The 13,763-nt window shown below is 36.4% G+C and overlaps 1 protein-coding gene across 1 annotated transcript in view; it reads right to left on the bottom strand.

The window, feature by feature from the left end:
• The window catches only part of LOC101873032 (golgin subfamily B member 1-like), a 45,912-nt gene that overhangs the window by 21,503 nt on the left and 10,646 nt on the right, over positions 1-13,763 (bottom strand). Inside the window, exons 10-20 of the mRNA XM_031053545.2 lie at positions 11,976-12,297; positions 11,514-11,623; positions 11,048-11,165; positions 10,244-10,335; positions 9,175-9,326; positions 5,301-5,454; positions 4,003-4,126; positions 2,385-2,515; positions 1,559-1,606; positions 772-881; positions 331-499 (exon numbers count right to left, since the gene is read on the bottom strand). Of these exons, the coding sequence (XP_030909405.2) occupies positions 331-499; positions 772-881; positions 1,559-1,606; positions 2,385-2,515; positions 4,003-4,126; positions 5,301-5,454; positions 9,175-9,326; positions 10,244-10,335; positions 11,048-11,165; positions 11,514-11,623; positions 11,976-12,297 (1,530 nt within the window). The remainder of the gene's footprint in view (positions 1-330; positions 500-771; positions 882-1,558; positions 1,607-2,384; positions 2,516-4,002; positions 4,127-5,300; positions 5,455-9,174; positions 9,327-10,243; positions 10,336-11,047; positions 11,166-11,513; positions 11,624-11,975; positions 12,298-13,763) is intronic.

The raw sequence follows: 13,763 nt of genomic DNA, 5'->3' as shown, positions 1-13,763 counted from the left end.
TGTGATAGAAATATATAGAACTATATTAAAATTGTGATGTTAGTGTTATAATATTCAGTTTACACAACAGTGAAGTTTATATATTGAAATTAATAAATGAGAATATCTTATCACCCCAATAAAACATACTTTCATGCAAAGCTCTGTGTTTGGTCTAAGAAATAATCCTTACACCCAACTTAAAGCAAAGCAATTACATGGACAAAACTGTAAAGAAAGAGAGCAAAAATCTTAGATAGGGAAAACTGCAATACTGCTGCTGGGACACAAGGAGAAAGTTATGCCTAATGCTTGCCAGTTCTAATAATACTATTTAACAATAAAACTTACTTTTTGCTCAGTATGCACAAACTTTTCACCAAGCTCTTTGTTCAAAAGATCCTTTTCTTGAAGCACTTTCCTCAAAGTTTCAATTTGTTCCAGTTTTTCTGTTGTGCTCAACAATTTCAGTTCTTTTTCTCCAAGGGAATTTTCAAGGAAGCTATTTCTGTCACTTAGGCTAAAAAGAAAATACATACTTAGACATTTTGAAAACAAAGCTGGCTTTAAGCTTTCTAGAATTATTAGCCCCTAACTATTTTCCTAAAAGAATAGTAATTTTTTATATTTTCCATTTAAACTTCCAAGTACAAATATAACATTGCTGTAATCAGAAGCAGGATCCATGTAACTCTTTCACAGGTGTTTTAAGAGTATACTTCTCATTCCAAGTTTAAGCTTAAAGCAAAGAAAGCTAATCCTGTACAGAGTTGGAAAGATCCTTTATTTTACCCTTTAAGCTGCTCATTCAAGCCAGAGATCAGAATCTGATGCTTTTCCATATCTTGTTTTTGCTGGTTGCGTATTTGGGTGAGTTGAGTTTGCAAACGTTCATTTTCATTCTGCAACAAAAAATTAATGAAGAGCATTATCATATATAAACACTCAGAACAGCATGAAATAACTGGAGTCATGTAAATCTGACTCTTGAGGAGATATAGAGCCTACACAGGAGTAAGAGACCATTATTCTAGCACATTAGCAGATATCAGTGCAAAATACAACACTCCTATCAAAGGTTCAGATGTGATATTAGTCAAATAGATGCAACCCACCTTGCAGAAAGAACTCCTTTAGTAGGAACTCCAGGGTGATTGCTGTATACCCAAAACAACACACACACTCAAGACTGTGTTAAGGCAGCTCACTTATCTTACTGCTTTGAATAAACCACTTTCCTCATTGGTTTGAAGATAGTACCAAACTTGCAATATTTTTGGCCTATTTTTTCAGGTTGCAGAAATGTAAAATATGAGGAATTATGGAGAAAAGAAAGAAGAAGCAAGCTTCATTCACACAGCTTTCGTTTTTAAACACAATACAAATCTCCTACTCTAACCAGATCCACAGCACCAATTCAAAAAGAAAACCACAAACCAAAAAATCTTACAACAGCAACCAAACAACCCAAACACAAAAGCAAAACACATACCCAGAATCAACAGCAAATCAGACAAACAGGGCAAACTTGTCACCACTAATGAAAATAAGCTAGCCTTTTGGAGGAGGCAGAACACACCTGTACCGCCCTCAATAGATGCCCTTCTTCATCTACACCAAAGGTTACCTGTATTGAAAGGCTTTGTTACAAGATTCTGAAGGAATAATTAATATAAGGCTGTCTTTCATCTTAATATCATTAATGTGCAATTTAACAGATGAAGATCTATGATAATCTGTAAACTTTATTTGCACTAAATGACACAACTGATCTCTTACAGCAGGCCTGAAAGAGTTTTACTCAAACACAGTAACTTGTCAGTCAGGCAATATTAAAAATAACTTTTCAGATGAATATTTACTGTACCACTCTTTGAATAATTTTACAATATATATTAATTGGATATCTGGCATTTAGATTGCATATCAAAATATTGAAATATTATTTTCCTGTATTTAAACAGTTTATTTTCTATAAATGTGTGTGTATATATAAATAATAATGCACACACACATTTACAGGAAAGAAATTTGAGGGATGTAAGAAGAGGAAGACTTATGCCAGTAGTAACAAAATCCAATTCTGGACCTTCTGACAAAGGCCCTACATAGGATAATGAAAATCATGTTGCCTTTTACTCTGTTTTGTCAAACAAATAATAACGCTTACTTCCAAATAAGTCTCTCCATATGCTGAACAGAAGTGAAAAGCTTCAACTTCAGAGCATAATACAATACATGTACACTCTCTGGCAACTTAATTATCAAGTATAAAGTAGGCTTTAGACATTTTTGCTAGCTGCAAATTGATGGTTTTGTCTTACTGCACATTAAGACTGCAAGAATACACAGAGAATAAAATGATTCTCTTATATCATCAGGTTTTACACACTATAATAGCTCACCTGAAGAGCCTCCATTCTCCCCTGAAGCTGCAATCTATCTTCCAAATCTTGACAACGCTCTTCTAGAAAAAGAATTTGTTCCTGCAGTTGATTTCTTTCCAATTCCAGCTCTTCAACCACACTCCGTAAACCTACTTGAGTCAAAGAAGAAGTTATTTCAGGAAAGGTCTACTAAAATTCCTTAATCTAGAAATGGTTTCAGCTTCTTATTCACAATTCTCACTGGTTTGGGCACAATCAGTTCTCAACCATTTCCAGTGGAAATGCCTGAGGTCTTCTCTTTCCAAAAATGAGATGTCAAAATTACCCACAAGTGATGAAAAACAAACATAAACTTGCACAGCTTAAAAACTCAGACCCTGGCAGAATCATAGAATCATAGAATGATTAGGGTTGGAAAGGACTTTAAGATCATGCATTTCCAACCCCCCTCCCATGGGCAGGTACACCTCATACTAAACCATGGCACCCAAGGCTCTGTCCAACCTGGCCTTGAACACTGCCAGGGATGGAGCATTCACAACTTCTCTGGGCAACCCATTCCAGTGCCTCACCACCCTTACAGTAAAGAACTTCTTCCTTAGATCCAATCTAAACTACCCCTGTTTAAGTTTTAACCCATTACCCTTTGTCCTATCACTGCAGTCCCTAATGAAGAGTACATCCCCAACATCCTTACAGGCCCCCTTCAGATACTGGAAGGCTGCTATGAGGTCTCCACGCAGCCTTCTCTTCTCCAGGCTGAACAGCCCCAACTTTCTCAGCCTGTCTCCATACAGGAGGTGCTCCAGCCCCTGATCATCCTCGTGGCCTCCTCTGGACTTGTTCCAGCAGTTCCATGCCCTTTTTATGTTGAGGACACCAGAACTGCACACAATACTCCAAGTGAGGTCTCATGAGAGCAGAGTAGAGGGGCAGGATCACCTCCTTTGACCTGCTGGTCACGCTCCTTTTGATTCAGCCCAGGATATGGTTGCTTTCTGGGCTGTGAGTGCACACTGAACCCGGCTCACGTTAAGCTTCTCATTGACCAATGTTATCTAAACAATATTGCGGCTCAATTAATCATGTGGCTCCTGTTCCTTTAATCTCAAGTTAATCATGTAATTACAGGATTAAATCTTAAGCAATTATTGATAATCAAACTGGTCTGTATCAAGTGAGTCTACTCCACTTTAATAAGATGTATTTTCAGCCTTTATCATCAATACAGAAACATTAGCGTTAAAAAAAATACAAATTTGATTTTTAAATTAAAAGCATACAGCAATGGAACACAATTCTGCTTTGCAACACAACTGTGATGTAAATTGGAAACACATTCACAGGACAAGACTCATAACTTAAAAAATATATGATCTTGCCACAGAAGGTATTTCATAAGCACCAAAGCTCAACCAATTCCAGTGTTTGGTTGTGTATTCTAATTCTGAACCAAAACTAGGCAGTTCATCCAGCACGCACATGCTTTAAAATGAAAAATAAAACGAAAGCCAAAAAAATTCCACAAAGATTAGAATACACCACAAATGGGTTGTTAGTTGAATTTGAAAACAAAAATAGACATGAAATACAGATGCTGTGCATGCTTTAATAAACTGTCTAGTCTCTATCACACCTGCATTAGGTGAAGTGTACTCTGGCCACCAACCTCCCATGTTTTCTCCTTCAGCTGAATCAGTGCTATCCAAGGTGGCGTTCAATTCTTGAAAGCATTGTTTTCTATCAAAGTTGTATTCTTCCTATGCACAAAACATGAGAATGAAGTTTGAATTAAAGAAGAAAGGAAGCATGGGTAAAATACACCTTATAGAATCACAGAATGGTTTGGGTTGGAAAGGACCTTAAGATCATTCACTTTCAACCCTCCTGCCATGGGCAGGGACACCTCACACTAGACCATGTCACCCAAGGCTCTGTCCAACCTGGCTTTGAAAACTGCCAGGAATGAAGCATTTACCACTTCTTTGGGCAACCTGTGCCAGTGCCTCATCATCCTCACAGTAAAGCACATCTTCCTTGTATATATAACCTGAACTTCCCCTGTTTCAATTTAAACCCATTACTCCTTGTCCTATCACTAAAATCCTGAGGAAGAGTCACTCTCCAGCATATTTACTCACAGAATAATGACATATTCTGTTACTGAAAGCATAGTTTCAGTTAAAAGTCCTAAAACTCAGCATGTGAATCAGGCACTTAAAAGTACATGGAATTGCTGTGGACACTGGAGTAACCTGCCCAGCTTCCAGGTTTTAATTCTGGAAAAGCCAAGTCTCCCACAGGTTTTTGCAGTATCGGTCAGGCCTTTGAAGACACCCTCAGGCATCTGAAAGGCCAATGAAGAACTGTGTCTGCATACCTTAATTAGTCCCCTGATTTCTAATTAATAGGTTGTCTGAATCTCAGAGTAAAGTACTGGAGTTAACTAAACATTAAATTATACTTCCAGTGGTATGTTAATGTGATGACATCAAACTTTTCTTACAAGAACTATCACCTTTTTGTGCAACTTACATCACCCAGAATTACACCTGAATAAAGTGACACTACTCAACAGTTATTCAGTAAAGCTCCACCAACAGAGAGATTCATAAAGATTGTGTCTAAACCGAAGATAGCCTTAACATATTAATCATGCACATAGCTTCAAGCATTGGAGTGAATTACTCCACAGGGAAGCTCATTAGTTTTCAGTGTAAAATTAAGTAGACTCGCGGAATGGAGACGTGATGCATTGGAATTTCTTACCTTCTCACTACGTCTGGCTACAATCATTAAATTACCAACGTTTTCAGTTCTGTAAGTAATCTAAGTGAAGTCCTTAATGTTTTAAGTGTAAAACACCATACAAATAATAGCACTTTCCATATTTTTATTAACATACAGGCAAAAATAAACTCTCTTTTAACCCACCTGAAGCTTCCTGCTGGTTTGATTGCTTTTTCTTCTTGCCTGCTGCAGCCTGCCCATTCCTTGAACTGTGGTCAGTTCCTCCTCCAGCTCCTGCTCCCCTGAGACTATGGCTGGATCAGAGCAGCCAGGAAAGAACCAGTCATCCTCAATCAGTTTTGTGCCACAGGAATGCAATTACATTTATATCAGACACTACTACATGAAAAGAGAGGCCAGGGACAGGCTGAAGTCGCTATGAATGAGCGACAGGAACAAGATTAAAGAAGCAATTCACTGCATTTACCTTGTGATTTCTCTCCAACATTACTTACATAGAACATAAAACTAAACTTTGCATATCTTGCTAAGAAGAAGCAAACTGAAGTCTAACCTTACTTCTTCGTCAGCTCTAAATGAAGATTTTATACAGAAGACTAAAAAGGGTGAGGTTATACTGATACTAGAAAGAAAATGCCAACCAATTCAAATGCTATATTACATCTCATTCCAATTTACCAGGTTAAAATATGCCTCATTTGTATGAGAAAGGCATCAGCTGAAACAGCTGTGTTGTACACAGTCTGAACAATGAGTTTTATGGAAATGACGTGTTCCTTCCAACTTTGATTTTAGTATGAGCCACAAAGCCAGACCATCTGAGGAAGTCACAAGCATGTGTTACACTGCAAACTGGCATCAAACCATCTTATCACAGATTAGTAATACCATTCTTTTTAAGACAAATACAGAATCACTTGTAAATAAACACACTGCATAAATTCAGAATATGAAAGCTTAGGTATGCATCCTGTCCATTGTTAGAAATGATTTTTCATTTCAAGTACATTCCCATCTGTTTTGTGATACGACAAAACATGTTTGGGGTAACAGATTTGGAAAAAGATGTTTCATGCAAAGCAGACAAAACAGAACAGCCAGGAAACAGAAGTGAAAGCAAAGGTGGCTCCATACTTTAATTAAAAGTTAGATTAATTAGACAGTTACACATTTAGTTTCCAATTTAACCACATCAATCCACAGTTGTCCTCACAGCATGCAAAATTCAGAGAACTTATGTTGAAGCATCTGTGAGGCTAATACCTGAAATTAGGTGGTTGAGCCCCACTGGGAACACTCAGCTTCCAGCTGAGTTATCCAAGGAGTACGTGGACATATACCATAATGTCATTAACATGCAGTTCAGTAACACTTCCTAGATTAAAGTTCTTCCTGTAATATTTCTAAATTCCATACTTAACATGTTGTCAGAAGAGATTAGAGGAAAAAAGTTAAACAGAGAAAGAAAATTAATGACCCTTTTTAAAGCAGGGCTATTAAATGGGGGTTTAATTCTGGTTTTAGTTACACTTTGGCTTCTGGCACTGTCACTTCAGCAGCATTCATGTTACACACCTTTGTTTATTATCCCATACAGATTTTACAACCTTAATTCTTATACATACTTCTTCAAAGGTGCGAAAATAAGTGCCAAACGTTGATCACAAGCCTTACACCTCTGTTTATAAGAGCTGTCACTGAAATCAATGACGCGACACAAGAAGCAAGGAAAGAACTTAATCCCTCCTTTGGAGGGGAGAAGAAATAAAAATAAATTCAGTTTCATGGACATTGAATTTGATGTGGTCTGGGTTTAAGTATAATCAAAATGTGTAACACACTCTCCTTCAGGAGCACAAAAGTATTTAGGCTTTTAAGTATTTGATAAGGAAAAAAAGAATTAAATTACCATTATCAGGTGAAAAATCAAAGTGTAGAAAGCAGAGCTTTACGATTACTTAGAACACCTAAGCAAGCGTTAAAACACTTTCAGTTAAATTTAGCATTAATTTATCAACAATTAGTAAGCAAACACATTTTCTAATGTTTTACAACAGCTCAGGGAGCTTTTCAATTGCAATTGTATCTAGCGCAAAATATTAAAAGCTTCCCTGAACACCTTTCTACACACATTTAAATTAACTAATGCTGTGTCTCTAGTTCCTATTCACACTAAGTATCACAAACTTTAGTGGTCTGCAGAAGAAGCAAGCCCTTGCCTATAAGTGTAATCAATACTGTCATCCTCTATGCTTTTGCAGCTCCCCACACATTCAACCCAAAAGAGAAAATGGCCACATATGGCAAATTGTCATAGACTATGATGGAATGAATAGTGGGTTTATATATTGCTTAAAGGTTAGACTTGCTGATCTTAAAGGTCTTTTCCAACCTTGTTGATTCTGTGATTTTAAAATATTGGTGCCTAATATGAATGCATGCAAAGTTCAGCAATTTATGGGATGGAATATAACTGTGGTTTTGTGTTTTTGTTAACTACTGAATTTCAAGTCCTACTTAGAGTATTTAAATGAATTTGCTTCTTACTTAGTCACAACCACTTGTAGCAAGTCAAGAAATTTTTCTCTAGCTAAGGTTACAACATAAATATGGAGTCAGCTGTTACTACAAAGGAAAACGAAGATGATTTGGTTAATATAAATGAAGAAATAGGTATTGCAAGGCAGGAAAAAAATCAAGTTAAACCCAGCATTTGTTACATGTATTGCTAAAACCCACATACCATCAATGGCAAATCTTATAAGGTACTGCTGGCAATTTCCTCCAAAGAAGCCAAACCAGGAGAAATCAGCAACAGTATATTACAAGTTGCCATTGCTGCAGGAACCTGCATGCACAAAACTGATGGGAAACTCTGTTCTCACTGGCTGACCAAATCACAGTGTAGGGTAGGAGTGGAGGGGGAAGGGACGCTGAGTGCTCATCAGGTGCAACGGCAGAAAAAAAGAAACAGAAAGGTCATGCTTATCCCAGGGTTAAAAAAAAACACAAAATCAAACATTGGCTGACATAGATGAAGTTCTACAACTGATACCAAAATCGCATGTGGAGCTGCAGTTACTCCAGGTGAGGTAACAGGTTGTTTTAATGAAAGGAGTATTACTCTCTTTCCATTTCAAAGTATTACACATGTAAGTCCCCCAAAAGGAAGAGATGCGATCCTTAAAGCACTTCTGTGCTTCCATGCTGAACTTCCAAATTGCTCATGTAAATGAATGATGATTCAATCACAAATTAACTAAGTGGATTAATTATGATGGTAGGTTGTGTGCATTCAAATTTTCCATTAATTCCTACACAGTTAACTAAGAGTACAAAAATTACATTATAGTACTAGTTGGCATGGAAAAAGCAGTAAAAACTACCTGAAATTTAACCAGACTTGGTAAGTTTTAATAGAAGCTGCTTCACTTTCTCATCATTTTAATTAATAACTTAGAAAACTATAAAACCTTAGATTACTTATTTTCTGTAGGCAACTTAGTATCTTTAGCTCCAAACAACTATCAGTTAATGTTATTCAGGTGACCTATACAAGCAACACTTACTAACAGATTACTAAATACTCTAAGAAAGGTTTCTCATTAATTATATCTAAAGGGAAACTCTCAGGTGCATTTTACTAAAGCACCACCTCTACTGATCAAATTCAAGCCAAGCCTATATGGCTCCCCACACCTTAATGGGATGTTCTAAGCAGGCAGCTTTAATATTTCAGTGGTGAACTTTTTATCACTGACCATTTGTATGCAGACAATAAGCTTTCACAGTAAGTTCAAGCAGTCTTACAAAGCAGCAGCTCAGATGGCAAACAGAATGAGTGCATCTACTCATAAAAATGATACAAAAAAGATGAATGTATGAAAACCACAGATCCAAGGAAATAGGAAAAAGGAGAAATTGCAAATTTAAGCAATCTCAGTCACTATACAAGTCTTACGACTACAGAAATGAGGCGTGGTGGTTTGCTATCAATTCAGTCTGAACTACAGCACACACAAAAAGATTGTAACTGTACTGTATATAAAACAATTCACCTTCTCTCTCCTCCTCAATCTGAGCCATTCTCAAGGCCATAGCAGATTTCTCTTCCCTGACTTGGTCATGCGACTCATCCGACTCTCGTACATTTTCTTGCCATTCCAAGAGCTGACTCTGTAGCTCATCCACACTACCTGATTCACTGGCCTAAACAAGAGAAATTGAGCATGAAAATATATTTACCAAATCCCACTGCAAACATAAATAACATTGAAGTTGGCAAACCATTCACAGAGAAAACAATCCATTACAATTCATCGCTTTGCATAAAGATCTATGACAGCGATGACAATTGCTGTTATAGGTTATGTAAAAATCAAGCCTCAGCAATCTGTAAAATATCACATTTTTAAACAAAAATAGCTTTTTTAATCGAATTATTTTTATGGCACATTATCATCTTAGAAATATTTCAAAGTAAAGCAATACCCAATTGTCTTTATGAGGGATAACAAATCTCTATTAACTTTTTCCCCCTGTGAACAGAACAGAAATGTTCCTGTGTTTCCTTCAAAATAAAAACTATGTTAAGATTTTGCCAAACAAGACCCCAACTTTTCCATAAAATTTGGAAAAACACAATTCTTTTTTAAGAAAAATATAGTAACTGTTTCAAACTGGCCTTCTGCTAGGGCTGTACAAAGCTACCATAATTAATGTGTACTGTCAATCCATCTAAAGCCCTTAAGCAGTATTTCCTGAGTCTTCTCACTTTCTTTTCCAAGCCTATATATTCATCAACAGGTTACAGCCATTATTTCCTTCTGAAAGTTATTCACATTGTATACAAAACAATGTTTTGATGATTTGTGTTACATGTAACAAAATAAACTGCTTAGAAAAAATGCTGTTTCAGGTACATGGCAAAGTAAGTAGAAATCATTCATTTTAAGCAATTCAGAACCTGTCAGCTTGTTGTCCAAGTGAACAGCTACTGACATAGACAATTCCATATTCAACTAAATTCATTTTCAGCTCCAAAATCCAGCTCACACATGTCTCAATGTCTAATTAGCACTGTTTTAGTGAATCAGTAACTCATAGAGATCAATTTTAAAGTTAACCTGTGAAGCTGCCCTCTTTGTAACTTGGTCAAGATCAGCTTGCAGCTTCCTTTGCTGCTCTTCATAGACTTCCAGCTTAGTCAGCAATTCTTCTACAGAAAAACATCAGAAATTTGGTTCATTAGCACATAAAAAAATAGAAAGATCAATAAAAACTGAAATGGAAGATTCAAAATGAAAATTCAGGTGATAATTTGTTTGAATTAGAAGACCTCTTGGTCTGCATTATGAGTGTAGACATGATATTGTCGTCTTGATTATTAAATATTGATGAGTGCTTTAAAGCTAAGCTGTTAGCAATTTAGACTGGTGACCTGAAAATTCAATCACTTTCCATTTATAGAAAGGACATCAGAGAAAACACAAGGTGAAACAGAAATTATCTCTCTGAGCTCTACTTTAAAGTGAGGTTTTAAGCAAAAATTCTCCCTCGAATCCTTAAAAAATTCACTTGTAACTCACTGCTCTCAGAAGTTTATTGTGTATACTCTGATAAATTTTCCAACTGTATTTGGCCTCATATTTCCTCCTAAGAAGATGCTTCTGCAACTTTTTGGAAAAGTTTACATCTATTCTGCCTAAGCTTAAATGTAACAGGAATTATGCATAGGCAGACTGAGAGAAGGAAAAGCTGAGCTGTAACTCTGACTTAAAACACTCTATGCTTTTGTTCGAAGTTGCATAAAGTTACTTTAGAATCTGTTTCAAAAAAAGATACACTTTGAAAATGAAAATGAGAAAATTCATTTATCTTTGTCTCTTTACTTTTAATCATCTGCAAAAGAAAGACTCTTTCGTTATTACCATTTTGAGTTCTGATTTCATGTAACGACTGCAGCTTTGTCTGGAGTTCTTCATTTTCCTTTTCTAATTCTGAGATACGATTGTTTAAGGCAGACACATCATTATTCTTTAATGTAAACTAAAAGAAAAAAGAGTTATGAGTTTCCAAATGCATCAAACACCAAAATCACAGCAAAGTCAACTAGAATAGCTGTGTTTCCAATATTTGAAATAAACCAGCTGATCTCTAATAGATCTACTTCTGAATGCTGGTTTGAACACCAGTTTATACTAATTTTTGTTGAAACTTCACCCTGTATCAACATTTTATGTCAATGTAATTTTCATACACTAATTTACATATAGAGATACTTCAAATAAATTATTTTAATACTCTATGTAGCCCATATTTTACTTTTTTCAGTCAAATCTCCAAGCACAGTAGCTTAAAACAGCCACGGAGTATTAACCATAATGTTACACATACATTTTTTAGTTCATCCTCCAGTTGTTTGATTTTTGATTTAGACCAAGCCTTCATTTTCAGAAACTTTGCTTCAGATTTACTGGCCTCTTCTGTTTTCAATTTCACTTGTTCTAAGAAATAAGATGGAAAAGAATTATTTAAACCATAGAAAGGTTATTAATACAAAGACCTACATTTAATTTCTTTAACAACTGGAAGTTATACACTTATATGAGACAATTACAAAAAAAGTAACAATAAAAAATGCAGTGAGAAATGTATAGTTCATGTGATTATCTCAGTGTTCCTATAACCCTCAAGATTATAGTATTTGACCAGAGATACCTCTTAATTAGTGTGGCTATGTCTCTTCCACTAAATTTAATGTAGCTCTACTTACAAGAAGTATAAAATCGGCAAACAGTATATAACAGTTGGGGGCAAAGGAACCCTTCATGTGCAATAACTGTTTAAATAGGATACCTTCTAAATCTTTCATCTTCTCTTTGGTTATAGACTCCAGATCGCCAACTTCTTTTGACTTAATTTGTCCACTACCACTTAACTCCTCCACTTGTTTCTTAAGCTGAAACAGGGCCTGATCCTTCTCTTGCAGCTCAGTTTCATGTTTCTCTTGAATTTCATGCAGTTCAGCATTATATTTCTCCTTAACTTTTGTCATTTCAAGCTCATGTTTCTCCATCATGTCTTTTAACTGTGCTCTCATTACGTGTTTCTCAGCATCCAGTTTAGACTGAAGGTTTTCTTTTTCAGACAGAAGACGTTTCAGGTTTTCATTAATCTCCTGGAAAAAAAAAACAGAAGAAAAACAAAAAACACTTTTATATTAGAACACAAATATATTTAGTACCACTGTCAAATATTGTATCCGTATTGCTACAATATAGATATAATTATACAGACATAGACTATAATAAGAAATCAGGGCTACTGCTGGTAATCTGGCTTTACTACAAAAGTTCTGCTACACAGCTCTGACTTTCCAAGACTGAAGTGGGGACTTCAGCAAAATGGCAGCACTGAGAGCAAACTATATGCAATGACTCCAACAGATGAAAATGGAATAAAAAAGAAGTTTTGTTTCTATGGAGTATTTAAAAAAATCCCCAAACTAACCCCAAAGCAGACCTGTAACAGTGAACTCAAAGATTAAGAATGCTCACTACAGGGTGACCCAGGTATTGTCACCTACATCCATTAAAGTTGGCAAACTGATCTAGTTCTCCTTTACAATATTTTGTTGCTAACTAGTTTTCTGTTAGTGCTTATTCTACTTTTAGTGCCTTTAGATCAGTTAACACATGAAGAGGTAGAAAAGACCAGTGCAGTAGAGCAGTCCACTTCTGCTGTTCAAAAAACTACTTTCGTGATACATAAACCTAGGATTATAAACTGTCCAAGTAGAGAAGCTGTGCAGAACAGCAGAGCAAATGTTTCCAAAATATGGTTAAAACTGCTTGGGAAGTTGAAAATTTCATGGAAATAGCTAAAATGTTAGACCTGGCACCCCAGGCAGGCTGTAACGTGTCTGTACCAGCAAAGAGTCTCTAGATACCTATCTCGGTCACAGCAAAGTCCTTTTTCTATACTGTTGAACTGGAGCAGCTGCACTCAAAGGCTATAATCAGGGGTCATGCTAGATGCTAAAACACAGAGAATTTTGATTAGGCGTTGCTTTTGCAATTAGTAGAAATACAGCAAAAGGAAAGACAAACAAGTAGCAAAACACTCTCTGGGAGGGGGGAAATTAAACCTCACTTCTGGGGCTGCTGCAGTCTCTAGAGAAGCTGAAAGCTTCTGACAGTAAAAGTCTTCCCTACATGACAAGCTCCCAAAATTAATCAAGACAAACTTGGGTGAGAGTTTACAGTTTCATATTTTATGGGCTTTACTTCTCCTTTACACTGATTTTCTAACTGGAATTCATATCAGCTTGCACATCTGTGGTTGTTATTAGCACATGCCAAGGCCTCCAAAGAGCTGCCTAAGTATTTTATGCAAAACTGTCTTTTGTGGACAACCAGCTTTTTGAACTGGTAACTGACCTCATCAGTTTAGTTTTGCACTTACACTATTGAGACCCCACTTGGAGTATTGTGTATAGTTCTGGTGTCCCCAGCATAGGAAGGGCATGGAACTATTGAAGCAAGTTCAGGGGAGGCCATGAGGATGATAAGCGGGGTGAAGCACTCACATACAGAGACAGGCTGAGAAAATTGGAGCTGTTCAGCCTGGTGAAGAGAAGGCTCT

Source organism: Melopsittacus undulatus, chromosome 4 (assembly GCF_012275295.1).
Source record: "Melopsittacus undulatus isolate bMelUnd1 chromosome 4, bMelUnd1.mat.Z, whole genome shotgun sequence".
In the NCBI taxonomy this organism is placed as follows: domain Eukaryota; kingdom Metazoa; phylum Chordata; class Aves; order Psittaciformes; family Psittaculidae; genus Melopsittacus; species Melopsittacus undulatus.
The sequence above is the reverse complement of the archived record's forward strand: the minus strand, read 5'-3'. Positions and strand labels throughout refer to the sequence as shown.